General features: G+C 38.1%; 3 protein-coding genes across 5 annotated transcripts; all 3 read right to left on the bottom strand.

The window, feature by feature from the left end:
- Window positions 1-656: 656 nt before the first annotated feature.
- On the bottom strand, window positions 657-2,968 carry LOC103990325 (uncharacterized). The gene is made up of 2 exons (XM_009409416.3): window positions 2,080-2,968; window positions 657-1,672 (listed from the first exon to the last, which is right to left on the bottom strand). The coding sequence occupies exons 1-2, from the start codon at window positions 2,733-2,735 to the stop codon at window positions 961-963; spliced, it is 1,368 nt and encodes a 455-aa protein (XP_009407691.1). The 5' UTR covers window positions 2,736-2,968; the 3' UTR covers window positions 657-960.
- Window positions 2,969-4,887: 1,919 nt separating this feature from the next.
- LOC103990326 (ergosterol biosynthetic protein 28) lies at window positions 4,888-7,901 on the bottom strand. Its single transcript, XM_009409418.3, has 3 exons — window positions 7,648-7,901; window positions 7,042-7,248; window positions 4,888-5,140 (listed from the first exon to the last, which is right to left on the bottom strand). The coding sequence occupies exons 1-3, from the start codon at window positions 7,760-7,762 to the stop codon at window positions 5,070-5,072; spliced, it is 393 nt and encodes a 130-aa protein (XP_009407693.2). The 5' UTR covers window positions 7,763-7,901; the 3' UTR covers window positions 4,888-5,069.
- A 430-nt stretch (window positions 7,902-8,331) lies between these two features.
- Window positions 8,332-15,112, bottom strand: LOC135642838 (homeobox protein knotted-1-like 12). Of its 3 annotated transcripts, XM_065159302.1 has the most exons (6): window positions 15,005-15,112; window positions 14,013-14,373; window positions 13,817-13,930; window positions 13,588-13,726; window positions 8,936-9,174; window positions 8,332-8,818 (listed from the first exon to the last, which is right to left on the bottom strand). In XM_065159302.1, the coding sequence occupies exons 2-6, from the start codon at window positions 14,355-14,357 to the stop codon at window positions 8,612-8,614; spliced, it is 1,044 nt and encodes a 347-aa protein (XP_065015374.1). In that variant the 5' UTR covers window positions 14,358-14,373; window positions 15,005-15,112; the 3' UTR covers window positions 8,332-8,611. The 3 variants fall into 3 exon arrangements, with proteins under 3 accessions (XP_065015374.1, XP_065015373.1, XP_065015376.1); XM_065159301.1 differs by lacking the exon at window positions 15,005-15,112 and having other exon boundaries at window positions 14,013-14,998; XM_065159304.1 differs by lacking the exon at window positions 15,005-15,112 and having other exon boundaries at window positions 8,936-9,156; window positions 14,013-14,998.
- Window positions 15,113-25,248: the final 10,136 nt, after the last annotated feature.

The following is a 25,248-nucleotide window of genomic DNA, read 5'->3' as shown; positions in this document are numbered from 1 at the left end:
AAGAGCAACGCTTTCCTTCTCTTGCAGAGGGCTGGGCTTTCCTGATAGGGCACAGGAAGGCAATTTTTGGTGTTTATTGGGAGCACAAGGGACTCCAAGGAGACTGCATCGTCGACTAATTAAGTATCAGTTAACATGTATTATAATTGAATTTGAACAAGTTGAGTAGACATAAATGTTCTTAATAACAAACAAAAGAGTATTCTAATTCTAATTCTATCTATATTTTTATTATGGAGTCACATTCTAGTCCCACTTAAACAGTAAGAAAGCCAGAAGTCTCCAACTTTGTACAGATGAGTCGTGTCTATGGACAACATAGGACAGATGACAGCCATGAATGCGTTGCCAACGCCCCACGCCAAATTGCTTGCCAGATAACGCGTGACACAAGTGGACAAAGCTGATGCCGTCAATCCATTTCTGTGCCTCCAGCAAGAAAGAGTTAGGCCGAGCACAGCAACGTGGATCGACCCTCGCAAAAGCATCACCTTACTGTTCATCATAATCCATCACTAACAACACACAAACTCTGCAAACAAAGTGGCAGCCACTTCACTAGATCTCAAGCCATTCTGATGCTCGATTTAGAGGCATCGTGTTGCTGTCACTGAATCGAGTTCAACATACACAAACATTGCAAAAACAAACAAACAAACAAAAAAAATCAAATAATCTCTACTCCAATCCATTCCTCCAACAAGCAAAAGCTACTTCAAAAAACAGAAAAGAAGCAGCAAAAACTACGACCTACTTCGACCGATAACCCTCTCTCTTGGGCAGTAGACTAACGGATCAATATTAGATCAACCATACAATGACAAATTGAATGAATCAACAAAAATCCCTAAAGCAATCACGCACGCTACATTTGTACAATGGCAAAAACATCAAGCAGAAAAAGAGATCTCTGCGAGAAACTGTGGTGGTGGTAATCAATCTTGATCGGACGGCGGAGGATCACCGCAGCAAGGCAGGTGATGACAGCCCCCTGCGGAGCTTGTGCGAGAAGAGACGGCAGGCGTCCATGCTGAGATCGACGGCCGCGGCGAGCGCGACGAAGGCCGCCGCGTCCTCCGCGCACCCCACGTGCTGCACCCCGACCTCCACCGCAGGGCGGCCGCTCCGGCCCTCGCCGATCACCGTCGACGACATCACGAAGCCGCGGTAGGCCGGCGACGGCGACGGCGACAGCGACAGCCCGCGCCCCAGCTTGCCGCCGCGCCCCGACGAGGACGATGTCCGCGCGAGGGGGTTGCCGCCCGCGCCGGTGAGATCGATGGCGAACTTGCCGCCCTTGGAGGCGCTGATGGTGGACTCGGCGAGGCTGACGCCGGGGCCCACGGCGGTGTCCGGGAGGAGCTCGAAGCGGTAGCCGAGGCCGTCGCCGGCAGGGCCGCCGCGCTCGCGCCAGGCCTCGAGGCGGCCCCAGGGCTGCCAGGTACCGTCGACGGGGCGAAGGATGAGCCATGCGCCGGGGTTGGAGCGGCTTACCCGGTCGGTGCCCGGGGAGGCGACGAAGGGGGTGACCATGGAGGCGAGGGCAACGGGCGAGCCTGAGAGGTCGTGGACCTTGACGGACCACCCCTTGCGTTCCTTACCGGGGCGCTCCCGCTCTGACCCGAAGGACGAACGCCACCTCCGCGGACTGCTCGGCTCCGACTGCGTCGACCTATAGGAGGGAACACAAAAAATAGGAACTTTCATGAGATCACGGCACCAACAACTTCCATTGGGTTCACAATTTTGCTCCGAATCGAAGAAAGCCATCGAATTTGACGGGCGATCGCAATGTGGAAAGCTAAATACACGGATTTTTGCAGGACAAAAGAGGCGTTTTTGTCTTCAAAAAGGTCACGAACTTTGGGCTTCAGATTAGTCCAAGAATAACAGAATCTTGGCTCTGTCGCGAAGAATCCATGAAAACAAAGACCAAACAGCTGATTTCAGGATATTCTCATGTAAGGAATGGCAATGGCGTGGAAAAGTCAGGTTTTGATGAAGAAAACCCTAAAATTTGACGTGAACAAGAACAAAGTGGTGTCTTAGGAGAGGAGAGAAGAGGAGATGATGACGAACCTTGATCTCCAGTTCCAGTCGCCGAAGTTGTGGCGGCAGCTAAAGCTGCAGGTGAAGACGGGCTGCCTCCTGTTGCCCTGGACCTGGAACACCTGCGGGCTGCACTCCGGCTCGCCGTCGAACTCGAAGACGAACCTCGGTTCCGCCTCCGCCTTCACCGTCAGGTACATCTGCGCCTTGGCCGCCCCCTTCCCAAGGCCGATCCACCCGCTGTGGAACACCACCGCCGTGCCCTCCGCCGCCTCCCTGAGATCCAGCGGCAGGGAGACCTTCCCCAGGAGCCTCCCGGACCTCACCCCGCACGTGGTCCCCATGCGGCCCGAGTAGATCGCGACCTTCAGCTTCGCCGTCCCAGCGCCGGAGGCGGAGGCGGCGGAGAAGAGGGATCTCCCAGCGATGCGGTCGAGGTCGGCCTTGGAGAGGTGGAAGCCGGCGGCGAGGGAGGCTGCGGCGGCGGGCGGGTTGGCGTCGGCGTGGTCCGGGGGGAGGAGGGGCACGGGGACGGTGTGGCGGGAGGGGTGCTTGTCGAGGCGGACGGTGGCAAAGCAGGGGTGGGCGGAGGGGTGTACGCCGGCGCCGCCAGCGGGGCGGGCGGCGACGGGAGACTTGAGGGCTAGGTTGCCGACGAGGACTCGGACGAAGGGGCAAGGGTCCATCTAGAGATAGGATGTGGGTAATGGCCGCAGGCGCTCGCTTCTTAATATTTGTGAATGGATTCGGTACGCCAATATTAGCAGCACCACGAAGGCTTCTTCTCTCCTCTCATGGAGTGAGCGAGTCAAATGGGAGGCGGGGATGGCAAATTGGAATGGCGACTTGAAAAGGAGAGGAACCACGACAAGCACTAGCTCTCGAGATGATGAGAGGGAGGGAAGAGATGGAGGTGGCCGATGCTAGCGTCGCATACATACACGCTGGGGAAGGGCGGGTCGTGAGCTGGAGCCGCATGGGATCCTGTCGTGCGCTTAGCCATCAGGTGACGCACGTTTCTTGTGTCGGACCGAGTATTACTCGAGAAGATGTGTATACGTATTCGTTATCCGCCGTGTTAGGACAGGGGCCCAGTCCTTGGGTCCCACACTTTTTTGTCTTTTTGGGGGGTTGGGGGTGTACACGTGCCCCGTGATTTGCCTGTTCATGGATATTCTAAAAAAATAAGCTTGTTTTTAGAATGCATCAATTTTGAATCCATCGATTCCTAAAACACATGAGCCTACACTTGTGGGACCCACGCGTGGGGCCCGGCGCGTTTAGAGAGAAAATTTGGATGGGAGGGGGGAGCCAAACTTACCCAATGCAAACTTGTTATGTATATAAGCCTTACAGAGTTTAATAACGAAAAATAATTTAAACTCGAATCAAAGAGGTCAATTTTTTTAAACGTTCATCACAACATTTGCATTGGGAAAAAAATTTAATGCAAGAACAAAAAGAACTCATATCAGAATTCAAACATATATATATATATATATATATATATATATATATATATATATATATATATATATATATATATATATATATATATATATATATATATATATATATCGATTGTAACTGAGGATATAATTAAGTTGCATAAGAAAAAAAAATCCTTAGATGTTTTGAATTATTTATTCAAAAGATGAAGAGATTGATGAAAATATTACTTGATAGAATAAAAACTAAATAGTTAAAATAGGATAGAATGTTAAATTTTTTTATGCCATCATCATATACCTTTTAGATTAAAAGAAATTATAAAATAATTATTAGGCCATCCATACTGTATGTGTGCAAGTATTCGACAGTTATCCATGAATAATTAGATATATCTTCTTAGAAGATAAAAAAAATGATCATTTCATATGGTATAACTATGTTCTTAAAAAATTTATAAATACTGTAATTAGAGGATGTAAAATAATTAGTGTTCACTGTATAAGAAGAGGTAGAGATAGACATCTATGGCTTTAAAAATTATTTATAGAATTTAATATTTTTAAGTTTAACTAAGTATATAATTATAGATATCATCAGGTCCTATACTCAATCCTAAATAATTTGGATATTTTATATATATATACATATAACTATAAAGTTAAAAAAAAAAATCAATACTTTTATGAAAAGAAGTTAATACAAATAGCAGACTGCATATAATTATAATTTAATGTGTGGATCTTTAATAAGTTGAAATTGGTTGGAGGCGAGAAGAGTGTGGAAGAAGAGACAATGGCACTGGAAACAGGTTGTCAGCAACCATGACCGCAGTTTCATCGGGATGGAAAAAGATGCCGACCTGTGTGTTTCGCCGACCAATGCTGTCCACCGTCCAGTCTCCACCCTACCTTCTGATGGCCTCCTGTCACCAGCTTTTACTTATGATTGAGTTGGGAGCCATGGCTTTAAGAGAAAGCAATGCTGAGGCAATTCCAGCTTTGCAGCTCCACTGGGGGACTCCACCTGTTTCCTTGTTGGGGTTGCCAAAGGCTACTGCATCTGCCATTGGAGCACACAGCAGCTCAAGTTTTGCGAATCCCAAGACGTAGAATCATTGATCTGCTTCGGTGAAGAAGATCAGCATCCTTTTTTTGTTTTGGGGATCACATCAAACCTTGAATCTGTCATGACCAAACATAACACATTTCTGTTGTCACTATTGTCACAGTGTATTAGAGAACAAACAAGCTCAGCATATTGGCTGTTCTCAATTACTGTTCCTGTAATGACAACTATAATGAACGCCTAAGCCTTCATGTTGGTTTCATGGTCATTTATATATATCTGTCGCTTTAAAACTGTGTCAACATTTGCGTCTGACCAAAGTGAATTAAGCTCATGATAGTATACTTCTTGAAAAGAAATAATTAAATCACGAGAGTCTGAAACATTAATCATGTCTCAAAAAAAGGGTTGAAATGATGGATTCTTATCAAAACACTGATCTACCAAGGTTCAGAAAGTGTTGCATAACCAGGGCATGAAGAACATCCTCAACGGGAGGGGAGTCACTCTAGCTTTGCAGAATCCTGAGGTTGATGTGCATTCCACTGCACCAGCATCCATATGATTGATGTGCCTGAGGAAAAGGCAAGAGAATCCTATAAGCAAAAACAAAAATTATCGCAACAAAAATGGTTGGTCGTGCTTATTTCTTGAACAAAAGCATACAGCGAACCTTAAATATTAGGAAATAGCAACAGTAGCCAGCAGATTCCATTCAATACCGTAGGATCTGTTTTTTCATTTGCTCACCTAATTTTCTGTGACTATATGAAGCAAAAGCTGATGCCCTCTTAAAGCAGGTTCATTTGACAGAATTTTGGATGTTCTATGTGCTAGGAATTATTAGGTTCAGTTGTCTGATCATTGTTTTGAACAGATAACAGGATATTGTGATCCATGGAAACAATGCCAACGATTAAACTAGGAAGCACTACAACACTTATCCAAAATATCATTATATATCTCTTTAATGCGCACTTTACAAAGAAATTTTAACATGTATATCTTTTCCTCAAGGACTCTAAAATGCCTTTTTTTTTTCCTTCTCCTGACAGGTCCTTCGCTCCAAAAGCATACCAACGATGTCCTCTTTTTTAGCCAATAAAGATGGCAAACAACAGAAGCTTACTACGTATACCAGGTGAAGTGGCAAAACAATTGGCTTGATGCTAAAGGGGCCAAATCTTGTCTATAAATTAATGTCTAGCATATTAACTATTCATACCAACTACTGAAAAAAAAATCAGAAGTCAAGTATTGAAAATTATAAATTTCACAGGCTGTTTAGCTGATAAAAATCTTTATCTGTCAATTTGATGGAGCAACATGAATTTGGAAATAAAGCAGGAAAGAATAACCGATCTGATCCTCGTGTTTTTAGGTCAGTCAGCAATTGATCGCTACTTGTGGATAACAATATCCAAACGTTTTCATGATGATAAATTCTTCAAATTAATCTAGTCATCGAATACTATATCATTTTAGATATTTGTGGCTATAATTTTGTAAAGTTCATCATAGAATGCTTCTGTACAGTACAATAAAATGATGATTTGCAATGAGCATATTGCATATGCTTATAGAGGGCCCTAGCAAGATATTGTCAAAGAGTGGCATCAGATTATATGATCTAATCCACAGTTCATTACTTTCACTTATGGAGATAAGTCTCTGATTTTCATATTAGTCAAACAACAAAAGTTCTCTGCTTCGAATAGAAGGTGATTCCTTCTATGTGGTGGAAAACTTCGTCATTAGATCTAAATTAGATGAAGCAAAGCTACCTTGGTTAGCTATGAGTTCCTAAACATCTCAGCAGTCTCAAGCATATTCTGCACAAATACAAGCCTCAAAGCATTAACACTAGTGGCTTATTCATTCAGGAATTTCCTAGGGAACCTAATAGGGTAACTATATATTACATTGAGATCTAAGAGCCACAGTAAGGTGAATTATAATGAAGATTGAGCAATGATATCATATGGCATGACCGATCTACACTAAATTGCATCATTGAGAATTACACAGGTTTCAGACATCTTCGATGTAAACCTTCTTTTGAGCCTCAAGTAGAAAGAATTTTTTGTTAATGTATTAGAAAGGAAATAATGACCCACATGAATGATGCAAATTAAGTTAAAATTTAATGCCTAACAGAAAATTTTACTAAAAGAGCTTAGAAAGAACACCCAATCAGCGTAAATAACACAGACTATAAGGCATCAAGCAGCAGCTTGTTCAATCCATATTTCTCGTGAGCATATTAAAAATGCACAGTTTGATTTTATTAGAAGAAATAAGAAAGGAATTACTACTCTTAGGTTGACCAGAGATACTGGTTTCAACTACACTCAACCATAAAACAAGACGCATAATTGTTGTTGTTTGATATCTAAAAATTTATCATTATATTAAAAGGACAAAGTATATCACAGTGAATAATGGGGACATGCATGAGAGATACGAGCGAGATACCAGCAAATATTCCAACAGTTGTCAGATTTGATGCAGCCATTGTATGGTATATCAGATACTCAGTAAGAAAATGACCAAATGCATATATGAAGGACAGCAAGGTTGCTGTGTAGATAGGCTTATTCTGAAGGTTGAATGCACAAAGAAAGCAGAGTGTGCAGGTCAGGAGAGTCCAGACTCCAAATGTTCGGCCATGAACATCAGTCACTACATTAAAAACACACACATCAGAATCAGAAACAATCATAATTATCATTAATCTACAAAAATTTCAGGATATACTGAATCATGAGGCAGAGATCTAGCACATATTGAAGCATGAAACCATAACATCACAATATTTTTGAAGGAAAAAAGAACAGACTATGTACAAGAACAGAAGAAAGAAATAATAAAATTTAAGATGGGAAAACTAGTGCTAGGACCATGATTAACAGTCTGACATTGACAGAGAACTCAGAAAATGTGTGAAGTGACGATCTTTTACCCTATTCGATCCTTGTACGACGAAAAAACTGACCGGCATCCTAACAGAGTGACCGAGCCAAACCACAACAGTTCTAATAGCGCTACACCGAAGAAGTGAAGACATGAGAAGAAGACTACTTTGTGTCTGGGAGAAGACGGCCATGCGCAAGGCCCAGATGTCGAAGAAGCCGAACCATACAGTTACGAGGCGAAGCAAGCCGACCAGCATCAGCCACCACCCGAGCGCCTTCATCTGTCTTGTGTTTCGTTGAGGTAATTCCGCAAGCAGGTTATGGGCGCGGTGCGCAAAGCCCACAGACCAGTTGCCTTCTGAGCCGAACTCGGTCCGCCCCGAGATCAATATGCATGTACTTACTTTTAGTGCGGTTGTTTGGAATCACTCGGCATGGGTTTTATGCTTTGGTCCGCTTCGGCTTGCTACGACGGTCTGTGATTTGGTCCGGTTCAGTTTCCCACATTCATACGTTCTGCGTTGCATTGAGTGACTCGATCGGTTTGGTTTGGTTCGATTGTGAACCGAACCGAACCCGGATAAGCCTATCGTATTTGATTGGTTAATTCAAATTTATTTAATGGCTAAAATTGCATGGTTTGTATCACAATTACCCAATAAAACCCCATAGATTGGTCTAATGTTGGCAGATCATTTTGGGGCCATGCAGATTGTGAGATCCCAAACCCCTAATGCAAATTGAAGATGGCAACTAATTAACATGACAATTAGACTAAGAACAGTGGTGACATATTATAACCAAGTTTATAAATCTAAGCTAGAGGGCCAGAAAGCTAAAACATTGTCAATTTGATCAGCAGAAATAAGAAACTTTAAGCAGCTTAAAATTACAGAGAAAAGTCCAAACCATATTAATTTGTTTACATTATATACCTACAATTCAATCCCACAATAGAACCCATGAATACATATAAAGAAGACTAACCCAGAAAAGTTACATGTTGCAACAAGAATCCTGATGAATCTAGTATCACTACGATTGCTTCTTATACTTTGAATTCAGCACTTACTAAGGGAGACAAGACTTTCATGATCTGAACCTGAAAACTAGTTGTAGATGATCGTACATCACGGACCGAAACGGAACATGCCGTCGACCATGAATTGCCCATCCATGTAGAGAGCTGAAGCATTGCGTGGATGGAAACCATCCATCACGACGAACTGCATGTCCTCGGATGGTTTCCAATGCCTCTTTCTTTGGTTTATAAACCAGTTGTTGATTTGCTTCTGATCAAGACCTGTAGATTCCGCCAACGCCATCTTCTCGGTTTCCTGCTTGTTGCCAGGTACAATTTTCCATCCAAAGTTATATAGAGGCTTTCTTGCTCTATACATATCAACTAATTTTAGCATAGAAAGGGTTGGTGAATGTAGGGAAATGGAACATACAGATGGATATGGCCATTTGTAGTGCAGCTCCCACCAGTTGAGCAGCTTCTGCCGGGCATCCTTTGGCAGCTTTTCTTTCTTCTTCTTCTTGGACAGCTCTTTCCTGAGGGTGCTTAAATACCCACCATACTTCTTCAAAAGGTGGTGCTTCAGCTCTTTGTCCTCTGCGTGTGGGTCAACCTCTGGAAGATCTGCTTCTCCTCCACCGGCATCCTGATCCTCTTCAGAGGAACCAACACCTTAATATAACAACAAATCCATTCATGTAGGAAAAGTGACCAGTGGCAAAGTATAGTCTAAAATGATTCGCATACATGCGGTAAAGTGGCTCGGGTAATCAGAAAGATTAACTGGATCAAGTAGCTAGAACAAGGTAATTGCTAAGCATGAAAGTGTAGTATGTTCAAGCTAGTAAATTTATCTCTGAGAGGCTTTTGTGTACCGACGAAGACAAGCAGAATACGTGACTTGAATGATATCGGTTCATAGAATTGACCATAAAACTTCCAAACAAGTCAGTATTGCAATGATTTTATATGACAATAAAAAGAAGGATTCAGTGTGAAGATCCGGTGCATACGCTGACAAATAGAAACCACATGGTGCCACATCCCATGCTCTCAAGTTTAGTTACCAGTGACTGCTAATTGTAGTCAAGAACTTAACTAGAGATGTGGAATGCAAAAGTATCTCATGCTGGAAAACTATATGTATCGAGAAGAAAATAATGTTCCTCCTACTGGTTCACTAGGTTATAGTCATAATGGATCTAGGCAAATGAAAACAACTAGTCCTTATTTAGTCACCTAAGAAATGGTCACAAGAACATGGTGTTCTTTCATAAAGTAAAATGCGGTGGAGAAACTGGATCTCAAGTATTTATTCTGGGGATATAAAGCAAAGAATTGCTTCAGCATTTTGTGACCACTTCTGCGATATTAGATTAAAAACCTCTATGTCCAATGGTACAATGGAGTTTAATCGAGCTGCATTTGGAGTCGGCCAAGTGAGATCTCAAGGAAGTTCTGACTCTTTCTGTTATTGTAATATCAACTGCTGCAGAATAAATTACATATACTGCACTTTTTCCAAATGCAAGAAGGATGAGTTGGGTCAATGAATTTAAGCCAACCAGTAAGATTAAGTGCTCGTTAAAAATCACATACAAGATTAAGGTTGAGAATATAAAGGTGCACCTGAATGATTTGACTGATTAAACACAAGCTACTTTTGTTCATTGTCACTCAATAATGAACGGCTTCATGATGTTATAGGAGGTTATCCACCTATGCTACCTACAGATAAAAATGGGACCATGACCGAAATCAATCTCAATAGGATTGAAAGCCACCATCAACTCGTTACCAGAAAGAAGCATGCCCAATATATATGACTCCCATCAATGTCGAGGTTTAGGGAAGGTTACTGTATGCAACCTTAATTACCATGGCACCAAGACTCTTCGTCTGAGATTTAGCTGAACAACAAAGATTTAAAGTCATCTCATGGAATCGATCAATAGTGTAGTCCCATAGTGCATTTTCACTTAGATGGCCAAGAAAGTGGTTCATCTCATCATATCAATCCCTAAATCCCATATGGATACATACATGAATATCTATTATAGTTTATATTGATGTTTGAGTAAAACCTTGGTAAGATTGAAGATTTTACTAGACAAATCCCTTGACATTTCAGTTCAGGATCTTAATTAGGTGCCCATGTATGGCAAAGATTAGGAGATTAATTTTTTTTATCGAGACAAACTTTCAGAATTTTCTGATGGACTTTGTGAGGTGATGAAATGAACTATTCACCATATTTATAAAGTCTCTTAATCTGTCTTAAATCTTTACATTTTCCGCCCTATTTTTCCTTCTTTGCTTATTTTTTCCTACTAAAACTCTCTCTTGAAGGTGCTATATTCCTTCAATACAAGAAAACATTTGATAGGAGGTGCAGATTTTATCATGCAAAGAACATAACATGACCTTGTAGACTCTTGTTGCAGTTATTTTTCTCTCTTAAGTTCAATCACTACGAGATTTGATCCATTAATGTGCTCTCCATATTTAAATTCCAAATCCATTCCATTACTTTCCATACATTTTCAAACCCATTCCCTCAAAGAAGTCTTTAATTTTTTCTTCCTCTACATATTTCATATATCCAAATCTTCTTTTAGTATCAAGTTTAACTGAGCTCAAGAATTTTACATTATAATTTAAGTGGCATTTGAAGGTAGGTCAGTAAGTATCACATTATTCTTCTGACCATGATCGAACCATCTACATGAATGATGTAAAAAGTAAAAACTATTATCCATTAAATGTGCCATTCAAAGTGTAACTAGAGTTAGATAATAATAATTTTCCTTGTCAATCTAGTAACTTTAAGTGCCTATTTTGATTGTTATGTTTCCAAAAGACCATATTATGGTATTTGATGTCTTTTAGATCTTTAACCGGCAACAAAAAGGCTGTTCGGTAGATGATCAACGGAGGTACTGAAAGCATTTTTCTACTAGAAACTAAACTGTAAACAATCATAACAAATTAGTAACTCACAGTTCAAGTGTGCTTCTGAAGCCAGACAGAATTATCATTTTGATTCCTATATAGAGTTATTCTGGAATCAAACATGGCTGTACTGATAAACATTATGAATAACTAACTCAAGTGTGCTTTAGGTACTTATGTTTATGAGAGTTATTAAATGTATGCCTATGAAAATATTATTTTGGAATTAAACATGGCTCTATAAACAAGTTATTATGAATGACTATAAGAACTTTGTAAATTGCTTTTAATACTTATTCACACCTACAAGTCTTTTTTGGCAAATATCCTAAAGATCTAATTAGAGAATAACTTTCTTTGAAGAAACAAGTTTCTTAAACTTACATTGTCAATCGCCAATTTTGTGACAAGACCAAATGCTCTTAATTTAGAGTGTCACTCAATACCTTTGATTTCATCAAAAAAATATTTCTCAGAAGTCATCCCACTAATTATGATTCAAAAGAATATGATACCATTGTCTATGTGTTTATTCAACATATGGGTATTTGAGCTAATCAAAGCAATGCCTTACGACCACCACAGAAGTGTATTCTAATACCTTATACAGTTGCCATTTTGCAGGGGATGACCTGAAGGACTAAACAAAGCATGACTGTTATAAGGTCTTAGAGATACCAGTTTGGTGATGTTGAACTAATTATTTGTATGACTATTATTAAGTTCCATGGCTGGATGCAAATAAAATATAGAATATCTCCACAGCAAATGGAACTTATATCTCTTTTTGTGACTGCTTTTATAGAGCATATTACTAGTGCTGTAAAGACAGGTAAAGAACGATTAAGAAAGTCTAAGTTGCATGCCTTTCCTCTATTTCTGTGTGGTGTGTGAGCTGCCCTTATTGCCCTACCATTTTCTATTTGATTTATTGGTGTTATATCTTTGCGTGGGTCATGATCTTATTCTCTTGCTAAGGGCTTATAACCATCACAAATTTATCATCAGAACTTGTGCTTATGCTTCTTCATCATTTTCTAACCAAATGTATATAAGAAATTAAAAAAAGGATGTATGAATATACAACTATTTAGAGAGATTGTTTTTATTGATTTAAATCAGATTTTCTTATGTCGTAGATGAGCAATCTTACCGTTAAATCAAGATTTACCCTCTAAATATATGTAAATGCTAAATAAGAACATATGCACAATGCAAAATATTAGTCATTGTTCAGTATAACCATTGGACAATGTCCAACTCAAGAACAGTATCACTGTATACACACATTTGAAGTCCAGATAACATAATCATCTTCTGTGTTGGGGAAACACTACAACATGGCTCTTTAGCTACTGCTGAAAGAACCAATAAAGTGGAAGTAGGTGGTATCATTGCTTGATGGACGGACAAGAATAGCATCCTATGTAGTATCTTATGCATGGTTGCAAAGGAGAAAGCATCAAGACGAGATAACAGTATGAGCTGCTAAGAAACAAAGATAGTGTGTCTTCTCGAGGTAGGGAGTTCTCATTAACCCTAAAGGAGTGCCACACGTCAGCACTCGAAATGCTAGCTTATGACGCGCCAACGTGTGGTTTCCTCATTCATTTACATATATACGGGTTGCTTGTTCCGAAGAGAAAGGCTGTCTTCCTCCTTTGTTCGCCTATAAACAATCTCAGCTAATAAACAATGGTGAGCAAAAGAAAGAAAGAGAGGAGATGAGAGGTCGAGAGGTTGGCCTTACTATGGCCTCGTGATCGTCCCGTAGGACGACTCCTCCTTTCCCACCTATCTCACACCTTATTATATTCCTTGGGAGCCAACTGCTAACCCTTTGGTATGTATATGTATGCTATATACGAGATATCTGATCAGTCAAGGCCTGATTCTGTCTTAGTTGCCGTGAAAGGTGGAAGAAGGTCTACTAGTAGATATATGTACGTACCACATCCTTTCTGCTGTCACACTGCCAGTTCTGTTCACCCCTCTCTACTCTCAGAGGCAAAGATTTTTTAGCAGCAGATGGAGACCAAATAGATCTAATCGCGTGGAGTAAAGGCTACACTCGATAAGTCAATGGTATAAGCTACTTAACAGTAGTATATGATTTTTCGAAGTATGTGTTACCAGAGGGAAAGAGGCCGCGAGTGGAACTGTCGGTGAGCGCATTAAACTGTGACTCCATCTTCTTGAGGAAGTTTGTGGCCTCTTGCAGTGGCTTCGTTAGCTCTTCCCGGTACTTGACGAGCATATCACAGTATGATTCCTGTTTTGAGTGCATATATACACGCACAGGTCACCATCCATTAGCTTTAACTGGTGAAGAGATCTAAAGAGAGAGATGGAGCGCTAATACCATGAACTGGTCGAGATCCGGGTCAGGAGAACCGTCGTTATGGCAGCTCGGCCCTGGTGAGACGTCGTGGACGATGGCGGAGAGCCTCGTCACCACCTCCGGTGGTGCTCCCACCTAGAAAGAAGCATAGGTTAATTAGTAAGAGAGGAGAACAAGGTTATGCTGCGCATCATACGAGGGAAATGAATTGGGAGACCTTTTGGCAGTCCATAAAGGCTCCGACAAGGGTAGAGTACTGAGGATGCGACATGATCTTTGCCTTGATCTCCTCCATATCACTCTGAGAGATCTCTCCTTGCTCTTGTGTTTGTATAGCTCTCTTTTGAGCTCGAGATGAGCCAGCTTCAGTTTTAAGTGGTGGTGTTTGGAGGTAAGGCTGGGAGGTGGTGGTGTAGTAGTAGCCCTGCTCGTACACGGTGGTCCTCGTCGGCGGAGGAGCTGAAGTAGTGCAGGCGGTGGTAGCTGATGACGGGAGGTATAGGAGAGCACCCCCGGAGGTGCCACGACCACCACTGTCACCTGGGTGAGAGAATTCCTCCATGGCCTCACTAGTAGACCTATCAAAAGTAGAATAACAACAAAAAGGGGAAAAAAAAAGGAAAGCTGGCAATCAAATAAAAGGAAGATTTCTTGAACTTAATTTTCTAAGAATACAGGTCTCTTGAGTATAGATCAGAGAGGAGAGGGAAGGGGAGGAAAGAAAGCCCTAAGCAGGAAACTTGTAGCGAGAAGGGAAAGCCATCACGGCGGCTTTCGTGTCCGTTGTCAAATCAAGCAGACAGGATCTGATGGAATCCATCACCTAATGTAGTGTAAGATCAAGCAATTACAACATCTTAATACGATGCATTAGTACCACGACTTCAAGGGATTAAGACGAGCTCGAAAAGCAACGGACAAGCACAAAGACAAGGGATCTAAACAGGCCGAGCACTACTCCAAAGAACAACAGAGGGAGGAAAGTGAAATGAGATCCGAACAACCAACACCTGAGGAGCCAAAAAAAAAGAGAGTTGGAATTGGAGACGTAAATGAATTGCAACACCACATGTGGGTATGCGTTTAGAGTTTTCTACGCCTCACGTGCCAATCACCTCGTCCCCTTCTTCTTCTTCTTCTTCTTCACTATGGAGCTTCTTTTTCGATGTGGTCTGGTGAGAGAAAAGATACGACGGGAGAGAGCCTCACCATGCGTCGGTGTCGGAGCGGACTTTCTGCTACTTTATATGCTTCCTTGGAAATGATAGTTTCGTCGACAAGTCTCGGTGGCACGATGAACTCTAGCAGCTAAATTGCGTGTGTAATTGCGTTAAATTAGTCTTCATTTGTTTATTTTTATGGGTGTGGGAAAGGGAAAGATTCTTGGGAAAGAAAGAGCTCCACTTGGCTTTTAGCAATTGGTCATGGCGACACAAGAGGGGGTTTTACAGATGATGGAACTATGGAAAGCGACGTGTGTGGTTGGAAGGAATAAAAGAGAAGAAAATTACTGGATGTACTGAATCAAATCCAAAATACGATCCAAGCACCATCGAAACAAGATGGACACTGGATTTGTTGTCGGCATTGATCTAATTAATTACCAAACGCAATCCAACATATATAAATTATCCAGCTTTTTGATAGAATACTGGCAAATTAATATAGTCAACTGGCACTTTCAACATCATCAAAATTCTTACCATTGATCTAAATGACCTTCTTACTATTATACTATCAATCATCAGAAAAGAACATAATGACCTGTTACATTCATATTAACTTTTATTATATCAAGTCTGCCGCAAACTATCAAGTCTGCCGCAAAGCTAAATTATTATGCATCTAACGTATTTGCAGCAGCATATTAAGGCTCGATTCTTCATATACAAATCGTTCGTGTGCTTTGCAATCTGATGAAAGGGCAGTCATCTCCAAACCTGCAGACTTGGACCCAATTTTGATGTACTTCGTATGCAATAGGATGACCGATGCAAAAAGCTTTAATCGATATAGCATCTAAAGATAACTAAGATGAGTAGCTAAACTCCTACAAGACATCTAGAGATAATTGATAGTCAAAATCCTACAAGTAAAAAGGTTATTTTGGTGACTTCACTAATATTTTTACCATGACAACAAGGCCTACTCTCATGCCCTGTCCATCGTTGTACATGAGATATATTTTGATATCAGAATCCAACAATATTAAAGCCTGTGTGTTGGATCACTGAGGAATAAGTTTGAAGTGGTCATCTCACCCTGTAACTTTGCATGTAATGTTTAATGTTAACCTCTCCTTATTTTCTAACTGGTAACAATCAACAAGTAGGGTTATATTAGGGTTTGATGGTTATCATTGTTGGGAAGAGAGAGGAGAACTCGAAGATAATCCTAATTCATCGGAAAAAAAAATTAAATTTAACTAAGACTCCCAAAATATGTATCAATCATAACGATCATAGACTGTACATCAACTAAGCTTTGCATAGTTCTTGTGCACATCCTATCAATTCCCTTGTGTATGGTTGCATCCTGTTCTACATCACATACTGTGACAATGCCAAGTTAAGTCTTGAATCCTTCTAAAAATAAAGCAGCCCAAGTTGAGTAGACTACAGATGACAACTCCCTTTTGCTGATATTATGATTTCAACAATCATTAACAAGAAATTTTCCTCATTGTGAAATAGCTTCTGTTCTAATTGTAGGTTCAATTATTCCTGGTGATCCAGTAATTTTGAACATTGCTAATGATGGGACCAGACTCTCTCTCTCTCTCTCTCTCTCTCTCTCTCTCTCTCTCTCTCTAATCCTGATGCATGATACTATTTTTTATTCTTCTTAACCTGCATATCAATATTCAATTCATGTAATAACCAGAAAGATGTCCATCGTGGCCCTCTTTCAGGTTTATTGCATTTGTATATGGCATTCTTTTCGAAGCACTCATGATTAGGACTTACACATTAAGCAAGTTTTGATCCATTAAAAAAGGTCACTCCATAATGTGAAGCAACAAATCATGGACATGTAGATAACATAAACAAAAGAAAAAGTGTCGATCGTTCGAGTGGCCGTAATGCTTTTAGTATTGACTTTATTCAATGTTGCAAATAATATGCCATATAGTAAGAGGGCTGACACCACAAGCTCTGGCAAGCCCCCATTTATTTATTCTCTCTGGCTTCTAGCTATGCTTTGCTTTTACGTAGTCGGAAGGAGCTATGAGTGAGAAGTTAAAATCGAATCTAGAAAGGCGAAATTAAGGAGACAAAAGTCTTTTCCTCAATCATCTTCCACTCATGCACTCGCTTAGCAACTCAGACATGCGATTAAGAGTCATGTCAGCTACTAAATAAAAGCTAAATTTCCATCATATCGGCTGGCTAATCCAACTAACAAACTGTAGTGATCATGATGTTTTGTTCATTGGATTTACTATATTCTTTTGTATATATATTCATCACCTACAAGACTAAACGATAGAGCTATGCAACCCAAAGAAGCCCTGCGAAGATCCTGTGGCAACTGCGTCTCCGTGGCGCCAACACGGAAAGTAGAGATCCGGCCAATCGTTGACGTCGGGCAGTAAAAGACGAAGCCCAACAACTGTGGTGGAGTGCTTTACGATGAGCGGGCGGTCCTCCGCACCGCGCGATTCCCGCGCGGTCTGTCTCCCTCTCCCCGTCGTTGCCAAAGAAACACTAAACGCTGCTGCTGCTGCTGCTGAAGCACTCGGTAGACGACAGCAGCAGTGACAGGAGGAGGTACTCAAAAGAAAGAAACGTCATGTGGCGAACAGTGGCTGGAGCTCCATCACTTCAGATGTCCCCCCGTCTTTCCGAACGCCTGACTTGCTACTGTTGGTCGGTGTTCCTACCGTCGTGGAAGTGGTGGCAGCACTCACCTTAGTTTAAGTAGAGTAATGAATCATAAGCACAAGCATGATTGGTTTTAATGGAGTTTTGTAATGGATAAGGGGGGTTTGATCCCAGTAAAATGCTCATTTGTCAGTCCTGAGTAAAGCACCCATATGTCGGGTGGCGATCACACATCAGGAATCCATCCTACAGTAAACCATCTTCTGCACGTGTATGCATGTGACAGGAGAATAATTATATGAAATTTAAAAAAATAGATTTTTTTTTATTTTTCTACATAAAAGGAATAAAAAAACGTAGAATCGCTCGGTGGTGAGTAAATAGTTATATGTGACAATCATACATAAAAGAAAAAAAATTTCGATCGATAGATATATCATGATAGTAGAATCCGAACATTGTCTAACTAAAGTGTCGAAAGAATTATATCGAGAGCCCCTCCCAACATTTTACGGGTCTCGGGTTTAACATCGCATCGAGTGTTGGAAGCACTTTGAATTCTATATTTTAGGGTTTACGTAGATAATGCAATCCTAATGCATTGGTAGTAGTTAGAAAGTTTGAATAATGCTGTCACTCCTATCTAGCTCGTCAAACTCATAACAAATAGGAAGATTGACAGCAAAATTATATCATATAACGAAAATAATTTTCATCGATCCTCCAATCTTAAGTTCCACGTGATGATGAGTTAGCCGGCACATGTGGAAGAGTACTCGAACATCATTTTAATAGCACATATCATTCTTATCAGCTTCAGCTTTTACATATGAAATGAGTAACCACAGTTACAGGAGGAGTTTATGGAACCACTAAATTTGTGGCAATCTGTGCCGCGTTAAACTATACCAAAAGAAAATAAAGAGTGTCACGATAATGGCCACATTCTCTTCTCCCTTTGGAACCATACGCCAGTCTGCAATCCGCAGTGGCATGTGGGCTTGCAGATCCAAAAGGATTCCATGAGTCACTCACACCCAACAACGAGAAGATAACATTGTTTATTATTATTGTTATGTTGCAGAAGAGGGTTGAAGGCTCGTCGGAGCTCAAACTCATATCATTGTTGGCCGGTGGTGGGAGGGTCTCCGTCAGTTGTGCTCAAACTCCTATGTGATCGTGTGATCCCCCGTACAAGATCAGGCGTGGGGGCATCAATCACCGTACGAATCTTGAGTCTAGTTTACTCGTGCGGGCTTTACTACGATTTATTCCGGAAAGCAAATTAAGGCACCATTGTCACTGTATCTTTCTCTTCTCTTCCTCAACCTCAATCATTCATAGCATACCATATTGTTGTCGCACTCATTCAACCACCGCTCCTCGTCGTCACCATACTGCCGACGAGGTGGTTGTTCTTTCGGAAGAGAGGAGGAAAAGGTGGGGAGGATTCAACCATAGATATTAGTGGGCCAAGGGATAGAACACACCAAGTAGTAAGCCTAAGGCATATGAGACGAAGGTATAGTAGAAATGCATAGAAAAATTACAAGAAAAGAACATTAAGAGTTATGTTCGACATGTTATATATTTAGCATCTCCCAAACAGGTACTTAGTACATAAACACATGTATGCATGCATACATGAGATCTTATTCGACAAGAGGGGGTTTCATGAAGGCTCACGGATTGCTCATAATGCCTTTGTGACAGTGTGCTAAGCATTCTTCGTTGGATGTATAGCATTCGTCGTTCGCAACACAACAGATGCATTTCCTCGAGTCCGTCAGTTTACAGTCTCGCCAAATGCATGGGAAGTCCGAGGCTGTCAGAATAAGAAACAAATGAATGAATTAGATACAGATTAATGCACCAAATTAATTCTACAATGAACACCTAACAAATTATATTATTCATTCCATATATTTACTCTCGATAGTTATCTTATATTATTTATATCATAGCTAATTGTATTATTTATGTCTACCTACAAACGTGAGACTTATTAATGTTAGTCAAAAGAGGTTAGATTATTAATGTTAGTGATACGAGGAAAAGTAGATAAAGAATTAAAAAACTTTAATAAAAATTATAAATAAAAAATTAAATATTCTAAGTTTAACATATAATCTTTTATAAATCTTGATGGTGGCAAATGATGTATGTAGCAGACACCTCAAATAGTTGAAACTTACGGTTTTACTATTATTATTATTGATAAGTATACTCTAGAGACTCATATTTATTTACTCATCTAATTTTTTTATTAAACCTTTTCCTTTTATATTTTTACCTGATTTGAAATTGATGTCACATTTTCATATGTTATCCAAATTTGGTGAATAATGTGATAGAAATAAAATATTTATTTTTTGGCATTGTCATGACGATTATAACCAAGTGATATGTTGACATTTAATTTGAGTTTGGAAAATAAAATTAAAATCTATTGTAGGTAATTTGGATCCATGTTTTTCCCCCACTGTTCTCTGATTTATTTTAACATGTCATTTACTAAATTCTCTAATGTGAATTCTTGATGTGTTCTAATCGAAGGTAAAAAAATAAATAAAACTAATTACTCTCATTTTGAACGAAGCGACTCAGAAGAAGAAGTAATACCCAAAAAAAAAAAACCAAACTTACTCTATCCATCGTTGCTATGAATGAATAAAATGTGAGACATCTAATGTATCTCTTATACCGTTTAGAGTCAGTGATATGTTCGATCCATAAAACGAAAAAAAAAAAAAACTCAAAAAATCTCTTGTATCACGAATATTATGAATTTATATATTCAGTTGGATGGAGGTGTCAATTATACCCAGGAGTATACGATCTCTATCGGGTCATTGTTTTCTTAAGAACTTAGAGAGCAAAATTGCAAGATAAAAACAGTAAGTGTCCTTTTCGACTTATTCAATATGCTTAACATCTCCCAAACAGGAACTTAGCACGAAATAGATGTATGCATGCATGCATCAGATCTCATACAATAAGAGATGCTTTAGATCTTATTCAATAAGAGGTGCTTCGTTAAGGCTCATGGATTGCCCATAGTACTTTTGTGGCAGTTCTCTAAGCATTCATCATTGGATGTGTAGCATTCATCGGTTGCAATACAACAGATGCATTTCCTCGAGTCCGTCGGTTTACAGTCTCGCCAAATGCATGGGAAGTCCGAAGCTATCACAATAAGAAACAAACAAACGAATTAGATACAGACGAAGGCATCAAAACTAATTCTACCATAAATATCTAACTTTTTATATTATTTATATCATAACTATTCGTATTATTTGCACCTAATTATCAATCGGTAGATGTGCTTAGGAGACCTATGGATGTAGTGATTAGAAGAGACCAACCAAATGGTTGATTTAGTCTACGATGAGAGGTCGAAGAAGATGTAAAAAGATTTTAATAAAATTTATAAATAAATATTTTAAATATTTTTTTAAAAAAATTATCTAAATATATATTTTTTTATAAATCTTAATGACGGCAGAAAAATCTATGTAGCATATATGAAATAATTAGGGTTTATGATTTTACTATTTTTGTTGTTGATAAATATACCTTTTGAGAGCCATGATTATTTACTCATTTAATTTTTTATTAGATCTTTTCCTTTTATATTTTTATTCGATTTAAGATTCATGTTGTGTTTTGATAGGATATCAGTATTTGGTAAGTAATGTGATAGAAATAAAATCTTTATATTTTTAGCATTATTATGACAATTAAAACCACTTGACACGTGGACATTTAATTTGAGTTTGGAAAATAAAATTAAAATCACTTCACATAAGATTTGGATCCATGTTTTCCCTCGTGGTTCTCTAATTTCTTTTAACATGTCATTAACTAAATTCTCTAATGTGAATTATTGATGTGTTCTAATTGAAGGTACCAATGATTAAATAAAACTAATTACCTTCATTTTGAATTAGAAAGCTCCCAATGAGCTCGACCTCTTGAGCTTTGATGAACACATTCTAGATATAGATTTTTCCCATGATAGTTCACACGGAGGCATTGAGACGTAGCATATAGAGATATTATGGTCGTCTCAAAGATGAACAAACATAGATTATCATTACCATTTAAGACATATAATGGACTTGAAATGTTACGATCATATCGAAGACACGATGGACTTTTAACGTTACGATAGTCTTAAAAATGTAATAAAAATATCTTAGTCATCAACGAGTTGCAATGCCTTGACCATCTTAGATTTAACAAACTAAATAAGTTTGTTAAATCTCTTTTCTTTCAAACAACTAAATAATGGATTTATCTTTGAGGTAATCACGTTGACTTTTGTAGCTTAATCATTTAATGTGAATATTATTGATTGTTGTTCATACTTCCTTTTTTTCTTTCTTTATTTTTTTGCTAATTTTTATTGGTTCATTTTTTTATTTTTAAATTACCAGTAAAGTTAAAAAACCAATATTCTTGGATTCCATATTATGTTTTTTTGCTTCAGATATAATTTTTTAACATGACATTTTATGGATTGAAGAATTAATTTTGCTAAATTTTCTATCGGTAGAAGGATTCAAACTTAAGAGAAGAAGAAGAAGAAGAAGAAATAATTTTTTAACATGCATGTTTTTGTTTTCCTATTTCTCTAATTAATTTTTTAACATGATATTTTGTATATTGAAGAATTAATTTTGCTGAAATTTCTATTGTGATCGGTCGAAGGATTCAAACTTAAGAAATGAAGAAGAAGAAGAAGAAGAAGAAGAAGAAGAAGAAGAGAATGAGACCACTTACCTTCGTTTCGAACGAGGAGATTCCCAAGCAAAAGCAAGAGAAGAACCAAGTGTAGTTTATCCATCTTTGCTATGTATGCAACATGAGACATCATCAGCCTTTTATAGCTCTTTTAGAACAGAGATTACTATGTGATACGCTTGCTCGAAACATAGAATCTCCGATTGATCTATTGGATCATGATAATAGATATGCATATTCACTATGACATCATAGATTTGTTTAACAAATTGATTTCTCAATAATTTCATGGAGAAATGAACATAAATAACATAGTAAATATGGCAAATTTTATTGGTTGTTTAACCAAATCTATGAAGATATACTAAATAGGCACATCTATTAAAATAATATTGCATTTCTACATGCTCATCATTATACAATAGATCAATTGGATATCTAAGAGTAATTTGTGTTCTAAAACACCCTCAACACCCTTAACTATAGATTTTAAATTTTAAAAAATAGAAAATATTTGGTTCTAACTATTTTAAATATTTAATATTTTAAATGCTATGTTATATAAAGAAATTGGTTAATACTTGAATGTTGGAGGAAGGTTAACATAAGTACCATATATGAAGAAGATATTAAACACATGTATGTACTATTGTTCGAATAAGATTCTGGCTTATTATTAATATCATCTTTCTTCTTTTTATCTTTATTTTTTTATTTTTTATAAAAAATATCTCTATCTCCCCTTGAAATAGAAATTTTCATCAATTAGGATTTTCTAATTCTATTAAGGATAATTGTTAAATACATCCTTGAATAGTTATAATATAAAGAATATATTCTTTTCTAAGATCACATAAATGTATTTAGGCTCTAATCTAAGAATAACATCTTTGAACATAAATTTTTAATCTTCAAAAAGTATTAAGCAATTGAGAGATCACCTTCCATGAATCTCTAAAGTCCAGATTTTTTTTTGTTTATTATTGAGTAATATCAAGAGTGCTTCAAATCTTTGAAGCTAATTTGCAACCAATAATGTATTCAAATATATCATGAGAAATAGATCTTTTTAACATAAAGTCAACTTTTATATTTAGTGTTATTATTGCATTGCCACCAACCATATCTCATAGAGCTTCCCCTATCAGATATGACTTTAAACAGATCTTCTAGATCTTATAGTTAAACTGATTAATAAATTTAATATCAAACCCATCAATTTGACTATTATAATTTATAGTTGAAACAGATTATCTTCTTTATCAATAAGATACTAAAATACATATTATCTATATGAAGAAAGAGAGAGATCATATAAGTGCAATCATTTCTCAAATAATAATAACAAGGTACTAATAGTCCAATATCAAACCAAATAGAAGAGAAAAAGTAAAAAATAAAAGATCGTGAACTACTCTTACTTAAGTCCTATAAGCTTGAATGCTTAGACTTATATATATATATATATATATATATATATATATATATATATATACGTATAATCTATTTATACGTATAAAATAATAATTTAAATCAAGAGATTTTTATCTCTAAAATTCTATCTAATTAACTTATTTAAAATATAAAATATAAAAAAAATAATTATTTAAAAAATATATTTTAAATATTAATTGGGACATAAAAGGATATTGAGAAAGTGATGGTGTGAATAATTTGAGGCAATACGTCTCATAAGGAACTTGATCATATAGAGATATAGATAGGAGTTATTAGAAGCTCTATTTTGATGAATAACATTATGGTAAAAGGGATCATAGATTCAAAAGAGTGAATGTCATAGTACCATAGAGATGAGTCTTTCGTACGTGCATCGAACTTTGTATTGGATGAAAATCTTAGTTATCAATATATGGGGGTTGCATATTATTAAAAACAATTTCGAGTGCCAAGTAATAAGAGTTCATAATAATGAATGATAGGGTCATGAGCATAACAAAACCATGGTATCACAGAGATGAGACTTCCATTGAGTCATCGATCTCTTGCTCTAACAGTGAAAGCATTTGATCACGAGAAACAATTGAGGAGATGGAGAATATAGTAAAAAACTATAACGATTGAGATAAGTTTGAATGGTAAAGGTTATAAAACTTCTTATGGACAAGTTTTTCATCTAAGAGAATAAATGAGTGCTTGATTGAAAATAAAATAGGTAATATATTATACTATATCTTTTTTTAGCAAGTGATAAAAATAATAAAGAAGATGATACAATTCCAAAACTGACCAAAATTATTAAAGATTTATTCCAATTCAAAACAAAATTTTACTCCTTTCCAATAAAACACCGAGATGCTCACGTATCCCTACTTCACGGTGGGGATGGGAGTCCGGGCACGATCGGCAGGCGTCCTGCGGATTCCGTGCGACGTCGTGCATTGCCACTGGATCATCGACATGGTCATGAGGACGAAGATGAGGAACTCCAACTTCTCTTGCCTCCTCATTCCTGCGCTGGCTTACACAGTCGAGGCATTTGGATAGCACGTAACGATCTCACGCCCAAACAAGTTTTGGACTGCCGTGAGCTTAATCTGTGTCACTATTCTGTGAACATGTAACAGATGGTGTTGAGATGGTTCTCTAATCATTAAACCTTTCAAGTTATCTAATGTGTTTTGCATTAAAAAAATAAAAAAAAGGGTTTGCATTCCATTTTTTTTATGTGAAACTTTTCTTTGTTTGAGAATGCTTCCACTCATTACCTGAAATGAAATAGTGAGTTCATTCAACTCATTAGTGGTGTTATTCATTATCAAAATATAAAAGTTAAAAATATCTTTTTCTTTATTGATGATGATAACCATTTTTTGAGTGTGGGTCTAAAAGTCTTTTTCTTGTTTATATGTCATTTTTATA

Source organism: Musa acuminata, chromosome BXJ3-7, assembly GCF_036884655.1.
Source record: "Musa acuminata AAA Group cultivar baxijiao chromosome BXJ3-7, Cavendish_Baxijiao_AAA, whole genome shotgun sequence".
NCBI lineage: Eukaryota > Viridiplantae > Streptophyta > Magnoliopsida > Zingiberales > Musaceae > Musa > Musa acuminata.
Note: the sequence above shows the minus strand (reverse complement) of the source record. Positions and strands in the feature narration are given on the sequence as shown.

What these genes read in the sequence shown, in the direction of transcription:
- LOC135642838 (XM_065159302.1), bottom strand. Translation starts at nt 14,357, where the DNA reads ATGGAGGAATTCTCTCACCCAGGTGACAGTGGTGGTCGTGGCACCTCC. An exon ending in CCTTTATGGACTGCCAAAAG is followed by an intron (nt 13,931 to 14,012) that starts GTCTCCCAATTC and finishes GCTTCTTTCTAG; the next exon opens with GTGGGAGCACCACCGGAGGT. An exon ending in CGGATCTCGACCAGTTCATG is followed by an intron (nt 13,727 to 13,816) that starts GTATTAGCGCTC and finishes CACTCAAAACAG; the next exon opens with GAATCATACTGTGATATGCT.
- LOC103990325 (XM_009409416.3), bottom strand. Translation starts at nt 2,735, where the DNA reads ATGGACCCTTGCCCCTTCGTCCGAGTCCTCGTCGGCAACCTAGCCCTC. An exon ending in GACTGGAACTGGAGATCAAG is followed by an intron (nt 1,673 to 2,079) that starts GTTCGTCATCAT and finishes TCCCTCCTATAG; the next exon opens with GTCGACGCAGTCGGAGCCGA.
- LOC103990326 (XM_009409418.3), bottom strand. Translation starts at nt 7,762, where the DNA reads ATGAAGGCGCTCGGGTGGTGGCTGATGCTGGTCGGCTTGCTTCGCCTC. An exon ending in CGTCTTCTCCCAGACACAAA is followed by an intron (nt 7,249 to 7,647) that starts GTAGTCTTCTTC and finishes TTTTTAATGTAG; the next exon opens with TGACTGATGTTCATGGCCGA. An exon ending in AACTGTTGGAATATTTGCTG is followed by an intron (nt 5,141 to 7,041) that starts GTATCTCGCTCG and finishes CCTTTTCCTCAG; the next exon opens with GCACATCAATCATATGGATG.